At 42.4% G+C, this 21923-nt stretch overlaps 1 protein-coding gene across 1 annotated transcript in view; it reads left to right on the top strand.

Annotated features, from left to right (window-relative positions):
• LGR6 (leucine rich repeat containing G protein-coupled receptor 6) overlaps positions 1-21923 on the top strand; it is a 159410-nt gene that overhangs the window by 42722 nt on the left and 94765 nt on the right. Inside the window, exons 2-3 of the mRNA XM_027843436.1 lie at positions 2972-3043; positions 7324-7395. Coding sequence (XP_027699237.1) covers positions 2972-3043; positions 7324-7395 — 144 coding nt within the window. The remainder of the gene's footprint in view (positions 1-2971; positions 3044-7323; positions 7396-21923) is intronic.

Genomic DNA, 21923 nt, shown 5'->3' with positions numbered 1-21923 from the left:
GACTGGTCTCACATCTGTCCCCCTGGGGGAGGTGGGTGGGAGCTACAAAGGGTGGGCAATAGCTGTTGGGAACTTGAAACAGTGTTCCCTGGTAGCCAAATGTGTCAGGCACACGCACAGACACAAACATCAGTTGTACACCCAGGCATTCACAAACAACCTCTGACACATAGTTCAGACACAAAAACACAGATCAAATACCCTTCCTACATATACATGAGACTTTGCCACTTCCATGTGTGATACCGAGGGGTATCTAGGTGTCATTATAGGTACTCATGGATTGTTCCTTTAGAGAGAATTCTGCCAGGGAGAATACCAGTGGGCGTTCTTGTACCACACTTTCTTTTCCTTCTCCCAAGTACCCACCCAGTGTTTCCAGGTGTTCTATTTCCTAAATCAAACAAAGCTTGAAATCTTACCTCTTCCATGAAGTCCTCATAGGTTGATATCCTCCTCCTCATCAGCACCTTTCAGGATCCCAGTCTTCCTCTAAGGCTGAGCTTAGGTGCCTCTCCTGATCTATCCAAACTAAGAACAGAACTCCGCCTTCAGATATTCCTAGTGCCTCTGTCCAGATTTCTTCTTTGCTCCCATAACTATATACCTTGTATTATATCTACCTATATGTGTATCCATTGAACCCTCTTCAGGAGAATGTAAGCTCCTTGAGGGCAGTGACTGTCTAGTTTCTTCTCTATTGCCTATACTAGGTGCTTAAGAAATGTTTCTTGAGTTGAATGGCACTCCTATGGTGACCTCCTTAGCCCCCCATCCCTAAAAAATGTGCTTCTCCTTATAGGAGGAACACTTGATTGTTTTAAGATATAAATGCCTTTATTGCTCATGTTAAGTGTTGTCCTTGCATCCTGTGTATGGCCAATCACATTAGGGTATCTGACTTTGACTCTAAATTCACTGAGGGCAGGGACCTAGTTGGTCTAGAACAGAGCTCAAACTGGGAGGCACCTAAAGGCTCTTGTAACGTTGATGAACACATGGCAATGCACACAGAGAAAAAGCTACTCATCTCTTACCTCATCCCCATAAATTGCCCCACTCTCCTGATTCTGGTCTATGTGAGGATGCAGCTCACAGATCAACACATGTGATGTGAGCCCCCATATCCCTAGGCGACTCAGAACATTGGAAAGACCACTCTTCTTTTTTTTTTTTGTGACTAGGCAATGGGGTTAAGTGACTTGCCCAGGGTCACACAGCTAGTAAGTGTTATGTGTCGGAGACCGCATTCGAACTCAGGTCCTCCTGACTCCAGGGCTGGTGCTCTATCCGCTTCACCACCTAACTGCCCCTGAAAGACCACTCTTTTCCCAGACCCTCCCATCTACCTTCTTCTGTCACCTGCATCTTTTTTTTTCTTTCCCCTGAAAATTTCCTTCTGGAAACATACTAACTGGGGGAGGTAAGCAGGGGCCTGGAGGGGAAAGAGTGCTGGCTCTGCAGTCAGAGGACCTGGGTATGAATCTTGCCTCTTGACACTTATTGCCTATGTGACCTCAGGGCAAGTCACTTTATCTCTTTAGGCTCCAGTTTCCTCATGTGTAAAGTGAGAGGGTTGAACTAGCAGGCCTGGGAGGTCTGAGGTCCTTCCAACTTTAGATCTATGATTCTCAGATTGTTATTTTAGCAAGTATAGGGCTTGTCAAAGGGAAGGTGGCACTGAAAGGGCCACATAGGCTGGGCAGTTTGCCATCTTAGATAAGACAGCAAAGGCAGAGTGATTTCAGTTGGGATCCTGCTATAGAAACTGGTTCTCAAATTATTCATCTCGGAATAATTTACCCTGCGCTCTCTGGAGGTTGGGAAGGGGGGAGATTCCAGACCTCTGCTTTGATAAACATTAATGAAATAAAGAGAGACACAGAAAAACCTAGAAGGAGAAAGGGATAGACTTGAATGACTTCTGAAGCCAACGGTCTTCCTTCACCCCTATCCTCCGGTCCTTGGAGTATTCTAGATAAAAAGCCCCCTTTTAAAAAAAAAACCGTTAGAGTGATTCGTCTGGAAATTTGTCCCTAATAGTCACGTCTTTTACAGGAATATGTGCTGGACAGCAGAGTAACCTTTGGTTTCTCTAGTCTGTTTCCTTTTAAGGAATTCAGATCCCTCTGCTGTTCCAGTCTCAACTAGCATCATAAGTGCACAGTAGTGGGGGGAAAAAGTATTGGAGATCTGGGTTCTAGTTCTGGTTCTACTACCAACAACTAGCTGTGTGACCTTGGGTCAATAGCTTGGCCTTTCTAAGCTTCAGCTTCTTCCTCTGTAAAATGAGGGTTTTGACTGAGACAATCTCCAAGAACCCTTCCAGCTCTAAGATCTTATTCTTCTATGACCCTGAGGCAGATGAGATAAAGGGAATGTGAGGAAACTGAGGCACAGAGAGGGCGCAGCCTCAAAGGGAGAAAACATAGAAATGAGTCCAGGATGTCCTCCTGCCTCTCAGTCCATTTTGGCCTCTGAAAGCTTGGAATACCCAGCTGGCATCTAGTATTTGAGGTGGTGATATTTGTTATAGGAACTCCTGTTGTGGCTCTCTGAACGAGTGAATAAAAAAGCATTGATTAAGCGCTCACCAAGGGTCAGGTACTGGGCTAAACGCTGGGGATACAAATATGAATAATCAAGACAGTCCTTGTCCTCAGGAAGCTTACTTTCTAATAGAAGACTGCTCCTCTGGGGAGAAGAATTAGAAGGGAGGAAAGGGGAAGCAATTGAGGAAGCCTGGAGATGCCAAAGAAGAGGCATGGTAGGCCTGGGACTCGGTAAAATCAGGTGAAAACTCACCAGTCAGCAGCCAGGGGCAGGAATCTGAAGAGACCACCAAGGAGTCTGGAGCGCTGGTTGCGTGGGTCTGGAGATGACCTCTGGGCACGGGGTTGTGGACTAGACAGCAACAGTCACCATGGCAGCAATGATCTCACTTCCTCGTGCTTTCTTGCTTTCCTCCTAGGGATCTGAGCATGAACAACCTCACTGAACTCCAGCCTGGACTCTTCCTTCACCTGCGCTTCCTGGAGGAGCTGTGAGTAGAAGCCGCTCTTTGCCATGGCTGGGGATGAGGGTGGGCTGGAGGCAGGCAAAGCCTGTTTAAGTGGGAGGCCCAGGACTGTGGCCTGGGAGAGGGCATCCATGGGGATCTGGCTCTGGGCCTCCTCAAGGAGGGGGATCTGAGCTAGGGATTCCCAGGCAAGAGGAAAGAGGGGAAAGTTAAGAAGGAGCTGGGAGAGAAAGGAAATGTAGATGATGCTGGTGACTGAATATCTTCCTTCATTCAGCTAGTGCCACAGTGGATAAAGCTGGGAATTAGAAGGGAGAAGGGAAGGGAACAAGCATTTATTAAGTGCCTACTGTATGCCAGGCGCTGTGCTGTGCATTTACAAATGATTTCATTTGATCTTGGAGTCAGGAAGACATGAGTTCAAATCTGTTTAATCCTAGGAAAAATCACGTAACCTCTGTGCCTCAGTTTCCTTATCTGTAAAATGGGGATAATAATAGCACCTATTTCTCAGGGTTGCTGTGAGGATCAGATGAGATAACTTATGTAGAGTGCTTTGTAAACATTAAAATTCTATATAAATATCAGCTATTATTATTAATGCTAAAACATGGTATTTTTATTAAAAATATATTATCCGTATTCCTCCAGAGAAAGTGGTGTACTATCCTGCAACATTAGAATTTGTATCCCTCTTGTTGTTTTAGTCATTTTACAGATGAGAAAACTGAGGCAAACAGGGGTAAGTGACTTGCCCAGGGTCACACAACTGGTAAGTGTCGGAGACTGTATTTGAACTTAGCTTTTCCTGACTCTAGGCCTGGGGCTCTCTCCACTGAGCCACCTAGCTGCCCTTATCCCTACATTAGAGTCTCTCATTCAAGTGCCTTGTCATGCATTGGCGTGCCTCAGGAAGCAGCGGACTCATTGGAGTCTTTAAGCTAAGTGTGGACAACCGCTTGACAGCTAGGTTGTAGTGGGAGTCTTCTTGGGGCATGGGATGGACTCAGTTTTTGAGGTCTATTCCAGTCCTGAAATTCTGTGATAATACACGTGGAGAGGGGATTATCCTACCTACAAGAGGGAAATAGCTGGAAAATAATTTTGATGCTGAGAAATAAGCCAGTGAATTTTAAAGCACAGATTATTAATTTCATGTGTCCCTTGTCTACTCCACATCCACCACTTTTCTAGCATTCCTATTCTTCTCTTCATTCCTGTGACCACCGTGATGGCAGCTTAGGTGTTTGCCATCTTTTGCCCAGACTATTGTAGCAGACTCTTAGTTGGGCTCCTCGCTTCTAATCCCCTCCCTCCAGCCAGTTCTCTCCATAGCAGCCAAAGGGGTATTCCTAAAGAACAGGGCATACCAAGACACTCCCAAACTCAGGAAGCTCCAGGTCCTCCCTGGCGTCTCTAGGATAAAATAGAAACTTATCCTTTTGGGCTCCAAAGCACTTCATAGTCTGGCTCCAACCTGTCTTTCCAGACTCATTTTCTGTGCTTTCTCCTTGTGTGCTCTGCCTTCTAACTCCATTGGAATGCTTCCTTTACTCATGCATGACATCTGATCTTCCCGCCCTGTCTTTGCACAGGCTGCCTGTCTCCTGTGTTTGAAGTGCTCCCCTTCCTCCTCTCTACTTCTCGGATGCTCTAGCTCTCTTTGAGGATGAGCTCACATCTCCCCTCTTACAGGAAGCCTTTCCTGATTCCCTCAGTTATTAGGACTCTTCCCAGAAATTACCTCGTGTTTATTTTGTATATATGTTTTGCGCTATATAATTATCTGTGTGCATGTTTATCATCCTAGTAGACTATAAGCTCTTTTAAAAATTATTTTCCTCTTTAAAAAAAAAACCCTTTTAAAAATGTTCCCTTCCTCTCCGAACATGATCCTTTTCCCCTCCCTTGATAGATATCTCTTATAATAAAGAATAAAAAGAGCAAAAAAGAAAAAAAATAGCCTCTCAAAACTATTCAGCCCATCAGGTAATCTGATAGTGTATGTATGAGGATATGTAATATTATATGCCCACAGTCCCCCACTTTTCCAATGAAAGGGGACATATTTTCATTTTTTCTTAGGCCAGGCTTGGTGGAACATCCTTTCCTTTCAGGCAAGGGTCTTTTCTTGGTTTTGTATCCCCACCAACTAGCTCAATATCTTGCATTTACTAGTTGCTTAGTGTTTGTTGAGTTGAATTAAAGGAGATTTGGGATAGAAGAGTGTGGCTGGGGATTATCCAGTGAAGGCATCATATCATAGAATCAAAACTCTAAAACTTGGATGGTCCTTATAAGTCATATATTACAACTTTCTCATTTTGCAGCTGGGGAAACTGAGACCCAAAGAGGTTAAGCAACTTGACCAAGGTCACAGCGGTACTAAGTGGCAGAGCAAGGGATTGGTCCTCAGGTCTTTAACTCCAGTTTCATCACTTTCTCACTGTACTTCTTAAAGAAAACAGTCTTAAGCCGCTATCTTAAAGGAAGTCATGAAGATGTGAGGTGGTAAGAGGACATTTTGGGGTGGTGAACAAAAATGAACAGCAATGTTTGCCTCAGTTTCCTCATCTGTAAAAATGGGGATAATAATAGCACCTATCTCTCAGGGTTGTTGTGAAAGTAAAATCAGATAATATTTGTAAAGCACTTAACACAGTGCCTGGCATATAGTAGGTGCTATATAAATGCTATTTATTATCATCATTAATTATAATAATAATTATTATTATAATTAGAGATGCAGCTTATAGAATCACAGAACTATAATGATGGAAGCTGCCCCAGTGATCATTAGTCCAACATACACCTGAAATAGTAGTCTTTCTGTAATTTACCTTACGCTCTCGTTACAAAATATGTTTAACTAATTGGAGAAAGCAAGACTAAAGAATATGACACAAGGAATAGCAGAAGGCCTCATTTTCTACATCATTCATTCATTCATTCATTCAATCAACCAACCAAACAGCAGTCACTTATTAAATACCTGAATGAGGATTCAATGAATCCTAAGAAGAGCAAGGAATGTGCCATCTACATTTTGTGTCTCTTTAGGCCCCTAACCCAGTGTTCTGCACAGAGTAGTTGGTTAATAAAATTATTGAACTGAGTTGATCCTAAGCTATGGTTTCTCCAAAGGTCACTTTTATATCAAATTCCCATTTATTCAGAATCTTCACATCTGAGTGCTCAGATAACCAGATTACATTTTCCCCGCTATAGCTCCCTTCTCTCCACCAATATAGTTTCTAAGTCTCACTTTTGCTACATGTTGGCTTTGTGACTCTGGGCAAATCACTTTACCTTCAAGACTCTAGGCAATTCTCTAAATTTCAGATAATAGGAAAAAAAACTAGCCGTGTGACTCTGGGCAAGTCACTTAACCCCAATTGCCTCACCCCCCCCAAAAAATTTCAGATAATGTGTCAATCTGAGTTGGTAGAGGAAGTTCCTCACTTATAGCCTCCTACATCAATGAAACCACAAGGTCAGTAGGAAAAAATGTTTTCATGATAAATATCAAAATAAAGATGCTCTTATCAATGATTATTAGTGAAACAACTTCAAAATTAACTCTACCTTTTAAAGCAGTAAGAATTTACTTAGGCAAGCCATTTTCCCCCTCCAGGCCTCAGTTTACCCCACTGCAAAATGCAGGGTTTGGATTTCTCAATCTCTAGAGGCTCTTCCAGTTCTAACAGTCTATTATTCTGTGGTCACAGTAATCTCTCAGAGATTCTGCAAGATCAATAAATACCTTCTGAATCATTAAATATTAAATTATATTTAATGTAGTTTTCACACTGAGTACTTTTTCCTTTGTATTCTTTGAAAATTGGCATTCCCTGTGTGGTGAGTATGCTAACTCTCAGTGAGTCAGAATGTTAAATTGACTAGAACAGCCAATTTCCCCGAGACCTCTGGATAAATGAGAGTTTGCCACATTTGGTTTTGTAATGCCATGGGATGCACACATACTCCCCCACTTACTTGCACACACATATACATATTGGCTTTGGGAATGCAATAGGGGAAACCCACATACCTAACATATATACTCACTCTCTGTCTGTCTCTGTGTCTAACTCTGTTTGTCTGTCCCAGACCCCGGATCCCTCACCGCTTCCTTTCCTGATCATGTCAGTATCTTAGAACCATGCTGAGTAGTTGATAGGATGCTATGGGTAATCCAAGACTGTAATCCTTTCCCATATAATGGAGAATTGACTGTAATTACTAACAAAACCCACCCCTCCCTCCAGGTAACCCTTCATATTCTCTTTCCTTCTGTTTTACAGTCGTCTGTCTGGAAATCACCTCTCCTACATCCCAGGACAAGCATTTTCTGGTCTCTACAGCCTGAAAATCTTGTAAGTATAGGTGTATGTCAGATTATACACAGACGCATGTTCCTAAACAAGCCACGGGTGGAACTTCGATATCAAAAGCCAACAGTGCTCCCAAATCCGAGTTTCCCCTTTGCTTACTTCACTATTACAGAGTTTCTTAGTCCTTATTTTTGTTTGACTCTTACGTGGCAGAGATGACAAATATTTGAATTTCTCTGATTCTACTTTGTCCTGTGTGTATGGGGATACAAAACCAAGAAAGAATCCTCGCCTTTAAGGAAAGAACACTCTACCAAGCTTGGTTTAAGAAAAGGTGAAAATATGTCCTTCTGTTCACTGGAAAAGTGGGGGGCTATGGGTACAGAACAGTGATATACTGTCAGATTCATTGATGGATTGGATAATTTTGAGGGGCCGTTTTCTTTTTCCTTTTGCTTTTTAAAATTCTTTGTTACAAGAGATGACTGTCAGAGGAGGGGAGGAGAAGAGGCACATTTGGGAATAAAGGGAACAATTTTAAAAAGGTTGTGTTTTTTCAAAGAGAAAAAATAATTTTAAAAAATGTTTTTCCTATTAAACATATTTTCACATTAATGATGTTGTAAGTAAGAATTAGAACCAATAGGAGGAACCACAAGAAAGAGGAAACAAAACAAAACAGAAGGAAAAAAGTAATAAACAGTATGCTTCAATCTGCATTCAAACTTCCTAGTTCTTTCTTTGGATGTGGATAGCATTTTCCATTATGAGACCTTTGGAGATGTCTTAGATCCTTGCATTGCAAAAAATAATTTTAAAAACGAGTTTACAGTCTACTAGGAGAATAAGCATATACACAGATAAGGCGAGCACACGACAAGGGATTGTCATTCAGGTTGTTAATAAGCTATAAATTAATATTTTGCTGCCTTAGGAGAGCTTGATATTCCAATACCTTCCTTGGTAAAGGGAAGAATCCTCTTTCTTGTTACTCTACTGTTTCCATCGTTTCACTGGATTCATGTCTTTCTGTAAATTAACCATAGAGGATTCAGCCCACGTGATGACAACTTCCTCTTCTTTTAATCTCAGGACATATCTCAGGACAATGACCCGCCTCCTCTTCCCATTATACATGACCTTGCCTGTGTCTTCCCCACTTTTGGCATTCAAATCAGCTTGAGAGTATGGAGTAGCAAACATGAATAGTGAAATGACATTTTCGAAGAAGCTTGAACTTTTGTAAATGAAGTTGTTTTTTTTTTTAAAAAGTCAGGTCTTTAAAAAAATATTTATTCATGTTCATTACACTTTTCTTCTCCCACCCCAACACCCCAACAGAACTCTCCCTTGTAACAAAGAGAGTTAAGCAAAACAAGTCAACCCAGTCATCGTGTCTGAAAAGGTATTTCTTATTCTTCAGCACCTGTCTGCTGAGAAGAGGGAGGTGTGCTCCATCATCAGACCTTTGAAGTCATGATTGGGCAGAGCTATGAAGTCTTGTGGTGTTGTTTTCCCTTGCATTATTGTGGTCATTGTGTAAATTGCTCTCCTGGTCCTGCTTACTTCAATCTACACCAGTTCCTACAAGTCTTTCCAAGTTCTCAGAAGTCTTCCTATCATTTCTTGCAGACATTCTTACATGCGTAACCTGTGGCTCAGCCTTCTCAAGCATTCTAGGCTCATGTGGACAGGGTCTGGTCTTGGGGGCTGATCCATGAGGGTCATTTTCTTTCCTTGATACAATGCCTCCACCTGGAGTACTTCAGAAACATATCTAAATATGACACATGTCTTGGTTTCCCAAATGAAAACAATAGGGCTCCCAGCTTCTGGATAGGCACTTGGTTGTCTGAATACATACAGAGTATGGAAGAACCTTTGATTCAGCCTCCATAGAAAATTCAAAAGGCATGAAGGACTGGAGAGAACCTGTGAACAGATAAGAAATCCACTCAAATCACCTGGTAGCTCCTGCCAAAAGGGAATTAAACTCAGGATTACTATCAGATCAATACCCTAAAATTCTGGTGAAATCTTTCTCTCTTACAGGGTCCCTTACCAATCCATAGTGCCACCCTGTGGCTTAGACTTCATTGGAAATTAAACACTGGGGGCTACCGAAAAAGCAATCTTCTTTCTGCCAGATCTGCTACACTCTCTAAGTTGTTCACTGGCTTTGTTCTCCAAGTAGGACGTTGTGCAGGAATAATGTGGAGTATTTCCTTTTTGCTCCAAGGAGCACACTGCTTCAGGAAATCTCTCTAGAAAATCTAATTCGCGAGCTCTAGAGTTGGGCATACCCATGAGACAATTGCCCAAACTGTTGGTGCCAGGAAATCTTCTTTCCCTTTGCTGGCTAGAAGGCTAGAGTCTGGGATCATGCTCCATCACTCATAAGCATTTATTAAGCACCAGCTATGTGCCAGGCACTGTGCTAAGTGGGAGGGATATAAGGGGGTAAAAGACAGTCTCTTCTCTCAAGGAGCTTACAGTCTAATGGAGGGGAGACGACAACATGAAAACAATCATGCGCAAACAAGATATATACAGGCTAAATTGGAGATAATCAATAGAGGGAAGGCAGTAGCATTAAGGTGGACCAAGAAAGGATTCCCATAGAAGATGGATTTTTAGTTTGGACTTGAAGGAAGCCAGGGAAACAGGAGATGGAGATGAGGAGGAAGAGAATTCCAGGCATGGGAACACCAGTGAAAATGCTTCTTTAGAATTCAAAATCCATTTTGCTCCAGACAGGAGGTCAGGGTTCAAAACAGAACTCCCCTCTCAGGTCACATGCGAAGCATATGTTTAATAATGCCTTGTCCTTCTATCACAAAGCAACATCAACTGCTTCCGGAGTTGTGGGAAGGGGGACGTCTTATAATCCTTTAAATAGAAAACCCCTTTTCTAGGAGAGCTGAAATAAAGGCTCTTCCATACGTTCTATACATTCAGTCAACAGCGTTCCTGTGCAGAAGTTGGAAGCCCTGACGTTCTCCTAACATTGAATGGGAATTAATCAATAGATTACCCTAATCATGGCCCCATCCCTTACACATTCATATACTGTTATTTGTCCAGCCTTTCCTCAAGCACTGAGAACTCACTTTCCAGTTCCTTCCCATTCCAAAAAAAAAAAAAAAAAAAGGCCGCTAAAAATATTTCTGTGTATCTGGGAACCTTTCCCCACTATTTTTCTTCCCCTTACGTTACATGCTAAGTAGTGGTATTGCTAGTTAAAGAAGATAGGTCTTTTCATATTGGGGACTGTCTTTGCACCTGTATCTTCTCATGAGTTTCAGTGCTGAGCCCAGAAACAAACCTGGATTCTCTCAATTATACCTCATTCCCCTCCCCTCTAAAAAGAAGCTAAGAATGTTTCTGAACAGAAGAAATCTGGTTTGTTTTTCCTTCTTTCTTTCTTCCATCTGAGGTCTAACCTTAATGTTTCTAGCTATAATTTTAGCCCAATTACCCTGGTTCTGTCGTCAAAAGGAGAGGAAGTTTGTTGGGTTCCCGTTCTTAGTATAATTAATCGTGTCCTTTCAGAGTCTCGAAAAAAGCTTATCTGTTTGTTTCCGCTTACCCTTCTCCTCTCCTGGCTTGGTCATCCCTGTTACTTTCACCTTTCATTTTAGGTGTTATTTTTCAGTAGGGGACGTAGAACATTCGTATTTCCTAGCCACACTGATTCCGTATGGTTTTTCCTTGCAACTGATCTGATGATCGATTTTAGATACTGAAAAATCAAGACACCATCTCTTTCTATTCCAGCCTGTAAGCTGAAAAATTTTCCCTCTCCCTTTCTCCCTCCTTTATCTTCCTCTCCCCTTTTTCCTTCTCCCTGTCCCCTTCCCCCCCCCCACTTCTCCTCTCTTTTTCTGTTGCTCTTCCTCTTTCTCTACATTCAATCTGCTGCTAAATTTGTCCACTCTGCTCCATGCATACCTCCCCTATTCTCTCTTGGTTCAGGCTCTCGTCATTTCTAAGCTGGACTGTTGTAAGTAGCCTCCTAATTGGTCTCCCTTCTTCAAGTTTCTCCCCTATGCAATTTATCCTTCACATACATGTCAAAGCAATCTTCCTCAAACCTAACCATGTCACTTCCCTTCTCAAAAATTTTCAGTGAAATACACACTCTTTACTCTGGCATTTAAAGCACTTCATGATCTGGTTTCCCAACATTTCCCAGTTTATTTCACATTAATCTTCTTCACACATTCTACATTCCTGCCAAATAGCCCTACTTGGTATTTCCCAAACTTGGTATTCCATCTCAATGTCTTTGCATAAACTATCCCTATTCATGCCTGGAACACATTCCCTTATCATCTCCAGCTTTTAGAGTTCGTATCACTTCCTTTGAGGCTCAGCTTGGGTGCTACCTCCTACATCAGGGGCTCTTAACAGGTTTTTTGTATCCCTTTGGCAGTGTGCTAAAGCCTAAAGACCCTATTTCAGAATAATATTTTAAATGCATAAAATAAAATACACAGGATTGCAAAGGAAATTAATTTTTAATGAACTCAGTTATCAAGATACTAAACAAACAAGTTAACAGAGTCTCCGAAATCTATTCATGGACTAGATTAACACCCCTGCCCTACATGAACCCTCTCCTGATCCCCCTGGTTGTTAGTCCTCTCTCCTTCCTCAAACGATTTTGCATTTCTTTATCTCTTCAACATGTTGTATACCCCTAGTAAAAAATAAGTTCCTTGAGGGCAGCAACTGGTTTTGTTTTCTCTTCTCTCTTCGGTGCTTTACATAGAGCAAGCAAATTTTTATTGTTGCATTGAATGCTCTGCGCAGACTGCCTACCAGCCTGTCCCAATCTCAAGGTGCTTGTAGCAGGCAAACATGGAAGATGGCGGCCAGGCCTCACAGCTCGGGTGAGAGAGCTCTCTGAGGAGGGAGAAGTTATCCTCCAGGGTAGAATTCTGCCAGGACAATGAGGATCTTGGAGGAGTGATAACCAAAAAGGAGGAGGAGTCCTTAGGTCTTTCCCATAGTGGTGTCTCTTCCCTTCTCCTGCCCTATCCACGTTTCCCAGCCTTAGAATTTTCTACCTCCGTCTTCATCACCCTGTGCCACTGTTCGCTTCCACAGCCCACCCTCTCTTTCTTGATGTGTTTCTATCAATATCCATTTCTGTCTAATTCAATCTCTGTCTCTTTTTCTTTCATTGTTTCTGTCTTTTAGTCTTTCTCTTTCTGTGTCTGGATTTCTCTCTGCTCCTGAGGCTTACTCTTGGTCTGTCTCTTGCCCTCAGTTTCTCCCTGTCTCTGTTCTCAATCTCCCTCCACCCTGACCCAGTCCTTTCTCTCTCTGTATTTGTCCCCCAGTCACTGTTAATCTTCCAGTTTCTGATTCGAGACTTCTCTCTACCTCTGGAATGCTGTCTGTTCCTCAGTGTGTCTGTTTAGAGAGAATGTAACCTCTTCTCTCCTTCAGTCTACTACTTCTCTCCGTCTCTGTCTCTCTCCCAATAAACATTCAGTGCCTGGGGGGGACATTTTGAACCCAACCGCAGCGGTGCAAACGGGAGGGTTGGTGAGAGTTGGTGGCAGGCTGAGGCCTGCACCCCAGGATTAGAGAGTGGGGCTCTGTTGGCTGGGCTTTTAGAAGATGTAAGGCTCGAGTCTCTTCCCTAAGTCTCCAGCTTAGAGATGAGCTGCCTTTCTTCTTTGCCTGAATTAGGCAATAAATCAAAGGCACTGAGCAAAACCGCAGCCTGCCCGCCCACCCCCTTTCCACAAGCAGAGCTCTTGGTTGAAGGAGCCGTGGGGCCGGGTGAGGTTCAGGATGGGAGCTCTAGTTCAAGCATCCTGGTGGAATTTGGCTTTCTGGGGCCAATCCCATGATCCTACATCCCATCATTTCCAGAGTTTGCCAGGCCCTCTACAGCCCAACCTGTACTACCCCCTCTGTCTCCAGGAATTCCCTTTAATCCAACCTAGAAGGATTAGAGAGTGGGATAAGGAAATTTATTCTCTTACTTAAACTCTTTGGAAATGGAAATCCCATACTTACCCTGTCCAAGTGCCTCTGAGGCACTGAAGAGTCAAAAGTGGGGTTGAGACATAAGGATAAACTTTCATGCCCACTGAACAGTGGGCCTGAAATAGGAAGGATATGAACTTGAGAAGACCTGAGTTCAAATCCGGCCTCTATCCTCAATACTTTCTTGTTGTTTAGTCATTTGAGTTGTGTACTGCTCTTCCTGACTTCTTTTGGGGTTTTCTTGGCAGAGATACTGGAATGGTCTGCCATTTCCTTCTCCAGTTCATTTTACAGATGAGGAAACTGAGGCAAACAAGGTAAAGTGACTTGCCCAGAGTCACATGTCTAGTAAGTGTCTGAGGCCAGATTTGAGCTCAGGAAGATAAGTCTTCCTGACTTCAGGCTTGGCGCTCTATCTGTTATAGCACCTAGCTGACTCCAAGTTTTCCATAACAGTGATGGCCCATATTTCCAACACAAACATTTTGTCGGTGTTGCCATATGGTAATGAGAGCTGGAAAAACATTAACTGACTCCAAAGAGCTAAAGATGAGCATCACCCAGAAGCCAATAGAGAGTCACATGGCAGGTCAATGAATGAATAAAATAATGCTTATGGAGCACTTACCATGTTCCAAGCACTGTGCTGTTGGAGCTACAAATAGAAAAGCAAGTCCTGCCCTCAGGGAGCTCACATTCTAATGGGGGAGGTAAAACATAGAGGAGGTTTCAGGTACAGGTCAGATGCACATGGTCCCATGGTCCTTAGGGTGCAGTGGCTAACTAACGTGTCATTTAAAGCATCATTTAAAACCATGTCCATTTTTGATGTTGAAACATTTGACAGTGCCAGTGTCTTATCTGGGTCCTCAGCAGCTATAGCTGCTGAGAAGGCAGGGTCTGCAGCACCCACAGAAGCAGCTGCCAGGTCACATCTTCTGAAAGGTTGAGTCCCTGGCTGATGACTTCAGGGAGCTGGTCTGGAAGCCCCGCTATTCCTGGGGCTCTTGGATTCAAGGTCCTGGGCTGTCTCCCCTGGGGTCTGAGGAGGGATAGTGGTCACTGTGGAAGCAGTGGTTTGCCTGGCACATCCCCCCTCCTGTGTCTTCCTCAGAGCTCCTCACTCTTTCACTGAGGCTGGTTCACCTACCCTATGGGTGGCAACTGATTGGAATCAGGTTGTAACCTGCAACCAATGAGGAACTATAATTGTATGAAAGAAAGAGGGATGAGGACGGCCAGGCAGAGTGCTCTCCTCATCCTCTCCAAGTGTTGAGAGGAAGTGAGGAGGGTCTCCAGCATGTTGGATGGACCCCCTTGTGATGAACTTCGAATGGAGATGGATGAAGTATGCACACAACGGGTAGGTGTGGATGGGTCAGAGATCTGAATTATTGGAATTCTCAGATTGATAAGATCACAAATCCATTTCACTGTGTGAGTATCTTCTCTTTTTATAGGAAAGAAAGAAACAAGCATTTATTGAGCACCTACTATGTGCCAAACATTGCGCTTATTATCTCATTTCATCCTCCCAACAACCCTGGGAGGTAGGTGTGATGATTATCCCCATTTTACAATTGAGGAAACTGAAGCCCCTCTCCAAGGAGCCATTCCTTGGAACAAAGAAGACAAAAGAAGAAAAGAAAAGCAATTCAGCAAAACAAACGCATTAATAGAGACTGATGGTATGTGCAAATGTTCTATAACCATAGGTCTCCACTTCTACAAAGATGAGAGGGAGGTTCCTTTTCTCATCTCTTTTTTGGGGACAAGTTTGATCACTCTAATTACACAGAGCTTAGTTTCCATCATTCTATCTAAATTGCATCTCATAGTTGATTCATGTAACACTTTATATTTATTTATTTAATTGTTATCCCCATTTCACAGATGAGGAAACGGAGGCTCAGAGATAGCAAGTGACTTTCCTCTGTCCACACAGCCAGTAAGTGTCAGGCCTGGGATCTGAAAGCAGGCCAAGCCTCACACTCTGTCTGCCGCACTACGACCACGCTGCTTGTCAGATTGCTGCGTGCCTTCATCTCCTCCCCCTGTGCTGACACCAGCCCAGGTGGCAGCATCATTCTTTAGAGGAAGAAGAAGGAGCACAGCTAGCCTTCCATCAGAAAGTGTCATTCAGTGAAACTTTGCTCTAGGCTTGCTTTCCATACCTAGACTTGGCCTCCCTGATTTGATCAGCATCTTGTTGGCTTCCCAGACCCCCCATTGATGCTGACTTCTGTGAAATGATGCTGACAGCGCCGCAGACTCCAGCTGTCAGCTGCGTTCCTTGGGTGGTAACTCAGCTCTTTCTGGATCCCAATTCTGACCACCATTGTGTGCAGTAATGTGCTAGGGATTTGCTTCTGCCTGGCTCCTCCCTATTCTCGCGCAACGAACAGCTGCAGCTATCTATAATATGTATGTGTTCAGTCATTCAGTTGTGTCTGACTCTTTGTGACCCCATGGACCATATTGTCCATGGGGTTTGCTTGGCAAAGATACTGGAGTGGTTTGCCATTTCTTTCTCCAGTGGATTAAGGCAAACAGATTAAGTGACTTGCCTAGGGTCACACAGCTAGTAAGTTTCTGAGTCTGTATTTGAACTCAGGGTCTTCCTGACTCCAGACCCAGAGGTCTAACCACTGAGCAATCTAGCTGCTTCCTATCTCTAGGGTATTGGGCCATTAACCCCTGCTTAATCCCGACTAAATGCCCCGTGTTTTACACCCTCCCAGGGACAGAGTACAATATTCCCAAAGAAACAGAAGTTCCCTCCTCGTCCTTCTTACATCCAGAGCCCTTCCTCCAGCTCTGGCTGGGGTTCTGGGGTATGCTTCGAGGCTCCTGCTCCTTTTCTGACCTATTCTATCTTCCTATCAATACCTCACACCTTGGGCTGAGATGCTAGCCAAAAAATAATCTTTCTTCAGAGAAACACTAACTCTATAGCTCCCCCCTTCTTGAGAACACCTGAAGGCTCCGTTCTCAACAAGGCCAATACTTTCTCAATCTGACAGCCCTGTGAAAGGCAAACAGGGTGACAGATACCCAGCATGGTGCCCTAAGATATCCCCATTCCATTGATGCCATTCCACCATTCTTAAATGTCTCAGTGGCAGCTGGTGGTTCCTCATGAGGCAGAGGGTTATGTAGCCAAAGGACTATGGAGTAGAATCATACATTGGTTGTATTTTCCTGGAATGTGTAAGAGAAGGAAGAGGGGAGAACAGTAGGGGCCTCAGCCTTCTGCAGCTTTCCTGTTTGCCTCCCCAGAGTGACCTTGGGGTCAGGAGGCTGGGGGTGGTATGGAGGAGACCTAGACAGAAAAAATGGGATAGAGAATCCCCATCTATGAACTTGAGGATACAGGATTTAAAGCCTCCCATCCCCTCTAAGGCAACTCCAACCAACTCCATTTCTGTCCAGTCCTAGATTTTTAGAAGCAAGAAAGTGGATACTCGATAGGGATCTGGAAGTTGGGGAAAAACAGACTAGGGACCAACTCTGGACTTAGCTCTTTTATTCCTAGTGTTCAGATCTATTTCCAGGTGACATTTTAAATTTTCATTGCAGTTATGAAGAGATCAGAGGAAATATTACTACTACTAATTGTTATCAATCTGTTCAATGAGGGAGAGACAGGCAAAATGGGGAATTCTAGCTATTTAGGGAGATATACAGTGCAGGCTTCTTGGGTTGTGAATCCTTTATAGTAGAGGTGGAAGCCTGGAGGGAATCCTGAAGTGCTGGTGAATTAGGCTCTGGTGACACCACTGATTGGGTCAGCACCCCAGTCAGAGTGATGCAACTGCCCCTAAGAGTCCAAGATGAGGAGGTTTAGATTTTTGGCCTGGCTCTCTTCGAAATCATCACAATGATCATATTGACATGGAAGATAGCAAAGTGGAGCAGTGCTCCTTAGTATTCATCAGAGGGCAAAATACACCAGAAGAAACCAGAAAGATGGATGTCCCACTTGCTGAAAATACTTAAGTCCTAAGGCCAACAAATTATAAAGGTGCATGAAATGGGCTAAAGACAAGAATATCTTCATATTCTTGTTATATTCATAACAAAATTGGAAACAGATGTTACCAGTTATAGGTAAGGGCTTCATGCTTGCTTTTCACCAAAGTGGTTTATCTCCACTCTAAGTCATACAATAATGTATTGCTGGTGAGTGCAGAGATAACTTCATTCCTAAACCTAGATTTGTTGAAATAAAGCAGCTATTAAAATATGAAGAAGGAAGAGTTGAAGAACCTGAGATTATCAAAAATCTTCACTTAATGCGAACTCCAGAAATTATATCTAATAATGAAACATAACAAAAACACAAAAATTATATCTAATAATGAAATATGACAAAAATGTTTCAAGTGATTTTAAAAAGGAGATGAAAATACTTAGACTAGAACTTCAGAAAGTCCCTATCGAGTTTCATGGCATGAATTCAGTTTGCCAACCATACCAAAGCAATTTGTAAAAGCTGATATTTGGTACAACCATTATAAACAAATGTAACCTCTTACAATATTTGACAGAAAGTGTAAAAAACACTTTAGAACCAGCATGGAGTGTTTTTCCAATTATATCCAAATGTCATTTGCACTCAAGTATAAAATTTTCAATGTGTGCCAAGGAAACATAGAAACCAATGGCTTTGAACATGAATCTGGACACCAAATCAACCAATGGATGAAGGCAACACAAATACCTTGGTCTCCTCTGAGCAAGACACACAGAACATAAGTCTATCAAGAAGAAAGTCATGCTGAATATGGTTTCTTTTAAAAACAAAACAAAACAAAACCTAATCTATCTCTTTATTTATTTTATTTTTAAAAAAATTTGAGTTCCAAATTCTTTCCCTCCCTCCAGCTTATCCACACCCATTGAGAAGGCAAGCAATATGATATTAATTATACATGGGAAGTCATGCAAAACATATTTCTATATTAGCATGGTTGAATGTTAAGAGACTTACAGGTGTCCTGAAGTCAAAGTTCAGTAGGAAGAACACAATCAAAGTAATTGAAATTTATGCAATACTAGTCTTAATGAACTCTTTCAGAAATATAAAATGGAGCATAACAGACCTGGAAAATACCCTAACAAAAAACTGTATAAATATTAATGAAATCCAGGGCTCCTCCTCCTCCTCAGAAAGACAAACACTTCTTCATCAAAAAAAAAAGAGGAAGAAGATTGATAGATATCGTCAGACTACATGATAAATGATTTTTTTTTGACTAGGCAATGGGATTAAGTGACTTGCCCAGGGTCACACAGCTACTAAGTGTTATGTGTTTAAGGATAGATTTGAACTCAGGTCCTCCTGACTTCAAGGCTGGTGCTCTAAACATTGTGCCATCTAGCTACCCCATGATAAATGATTTTTTAAAAATCTGTAGAAATACTTTTGAAACAAGCATACATCACTTCATTGAATAATGGTAAAGGCACACACCATTGGATCTGTCAAATGTAACCCAAGTGGAGCCTATGAAATTTCCAAGATTCAACAGAGGAACCAAAATGTCTCTGTGGGAGATGTTCACATGAACTCAGCCAACAATACATCAATAAGTAAGCAGCAAACAAATTTCTGAGTCATGTGGATTTGTTTATGGAAATGGAGTTTGTGATGGCAATTTAGCATCTGCTCATCACAACCAGAAATTACACTAGTCATTTTTAAGGAGCCTGTACTTAGTGATGGGTGCAGATTGTGCAAAGAAACAATAGAAACACAGGGTCACTGTAGGGGAGGGGCAAAAAATTAGCCCCTACTGAGTATCTGGCGAGATGTGACCTGGTGGCTAGAAATACATGCCAGGTGTCCCAAAAGTCTTAATGTGGCTTCTTAAATCTTAAAACTGCACTAAGACTTTTGGAGCACCCTATGTAAGACTCTCACTTATTTTCATGAACTGACACAAACCCCCTCCAACTTTGCAGATTGTAACCTTGTTCCCTAGAGCCCGTCCATGCCTCCGCATTTGTGCCTCTCTTATCCATGTCCTCCCTTAGGTTTGCTAAAGGGGTTCCACGCAGTGTGCTGGAGGCTTTCCTCCTTTTCTCCTGATGTTGCAAGGGGACCAGTGGAGCACTGCACCTGGCATCCCTGTCTCTCACCACACAACCAACCATCTCCCTTTTTTCTGTTCTCTCTCAAAGGTCTTTGTTGCATCCTGCTCACACCCACCCCGTGCTTCTCTGTGGCCTTCTGTGTGATGCTCATTTTCCATTCCTCCAAGGCTGGTGTGTTCTATATCTCTGCTGTCATTCAACAGCACTGGTATATCGATATTAAAAAGATGGATCTTTGTTTCTAGGACAAGTTTGGGGTCATTAAAGGAGCTTTACAGTTTCTCAGAGCATTGTAGTCCACTAATCTCCTCTTGCTTTGTTCTTTATCTAGGTGAATTTTAAAAAGTTGTCTTTTAAAAAATTATAAGCTCTATTATCTAAAAAATTAGCTCTATTATCTATAATATAATTACACACAACATAATTATAAACATATAAAACAAGGGGCAAAAATCTCACTAGAATCCTCCCGGCCATTAAAAAGGCAGAAACAAAAGAATCTACAAACAAGAAACAAACAAATAAGATGTTTTTGTTCTGGGCTCCCTTCCAGGCCTAGCTCTGGCCTGGTTTTCTTTCCTTTTTTCTTTTCTTCTATGCTTAACAATATAGCTTTAGTCAATGTCCTGTGCTAAGTCCCTTTTGCATCACTTTCATATATGTCTTTCCATATTTCTTTGTGTAGGTTCCATATTTTGTGGCTCCATAATATTCCATTATATAAATAGACCATTATTTAGGCATTTGGCTTGATTAATGTAATTAATTTATCTTAATTAATTGAGGTAATTAAGGAGGGAGTTTTATCACACTAGAGTAGGTACAAAGCTTAGATGGACAAGTTGACCGGGGTGCAGAGTTGGTTTGTTTGATCCGGTCTCACCTCTTCTGCTCTTTGGCCACTCCTGCAAGTGTAACCTGGGCTTCTCTGGGCATGCCCATTTCTCACATGATGGCCTTCTGGGGCCTTCTTGCTCCTGACCCTATAACAGTGATAGGAAAAGGAAATAGAATTTCTTTTTTCCAAACCTCAATCAGGATATGTTTAAGCAATGTTTCCTGTCTATTGGCAGGGTTGGGGAGTGCATTAGTTCATTTCTGGAGCTTGTTCTCCATTTGGGTATATGGTAGAAGGAAGGGGGAGGAGAATAAGAATTTATTAAACACCTACTATGTGCCAGTTATTGTGCTAAGCACTTTACAAATATCTCATTTGATCCTCAACAACCCTGGGGAGTAGATGCTAGTATGATCCCCCTTTTACAGTTGAGGAACCTGAGGTAGACAGAGGTTAAGTGACTTGCTCAAGGTTATACAACCAGTAAATGTCTGAGGCTGGATTTGAACTCAAAACTTCCTGACTCCAGGCCCAGTGCTCTATCCGCTGTGTTACTTTGCTAGAGAAATGAGAAGATGAGGCACATAGGATCAAATGTCACATTAGGGCTTCCTCTGTGTTGCCTCTAAGTACAATCTGAGGCTGTATTAATAGAAAACAGAAGGAAGGAGGTGGTCATCCATTGTGATGTCTGCTCTGGTTAAATCAGATCTGGAATAGCATGTTCAAATCCAAACACCACTTCTTAGAAGGGACATTGACAAGATGGAATAAGGCCATAGAAGTGAAACCAGAATGATGAGGGGAAATGAAAGCCTATCATTTATATGAAGGAATTTTGGAGGTTTAGTCCCCCAAAAAAGAAGATTTAGGAGGGATATGACAATTCTCTTCAAATTTTAAGAACTTAAGAAAGTGTTAGAGATAACAATGGAAACAGTACGTTAGGGTTTACACAGAACTTTAAAGACATCATCTCACTACTTCATTTACTCCCCTGCATTTCTTTCTTAAATAACAGGTGGGTCCTGGTGGATAATCCCAGCTTTTTCAGGCATTTGTCACAATTTGCTGTATAAGAAATAATGATAGCTCAGACTTATTTAGGTTTACAAAACACTTTGATTAAAACACTCTGAGGAAGGCAATACAGGTGATATTATCCCTATTTTAGAGATGGGGAAACTGAGGCTCAGAAAGGTGCCCGTGGTCACACAGCTAGTAAATTTCCGAATTAAGAGTCAAGCTCAGTTCAATCACGCCAGTATTGATTAATGTGGCAGACACTGTGCTGGGGTGCTCTAGGGATATGACAGAAGTCATCTCATGACCTCAAATCCAAGACTAGTTCCCTACCAAGTTAGTGGGGCAGGAGAGGATGATCAATAGTGTCAAAGGCTGCAGAGAGGTTGAGGAGAATGGGGATGGAGGAAAGGCCATTATATCTGGCTACGAAGAGATCATTGGTGACTTGGAGAGAGCAGTTTCAGTGAAATGGTGAGGGGGGAAGCTGGATTGGAAGGGGTTAAGAAGAGGGGGAGAGGAAAGCAAGTGGAGGGCCTTTTCCAGGAGTTTGGCCACACAGGACAGAAGGGCTAGAGGATGATAGTGGGATGGAAGGCTCCAG

Source organism: Vombatus ursinus, unplaced genomic scaffold (genome assembly GCF_900497805.2).
Source record: "Vombatus ursinus unplaced genomic scaffold, bare-nosed wombat genome assembly UNPS02014909.1, whole genome shotgun sequence".
In the NCBI taxonomy this organism is placed as follows: Eukaryota; Metazoa; Chordata; class Mammalia; order Diprotodontia; family Vombatidae; genus Vombatus; species Vombatus ursinus.
This window is presented reverse-complemented; position numbering and strand designations above follow the sequence as displayed.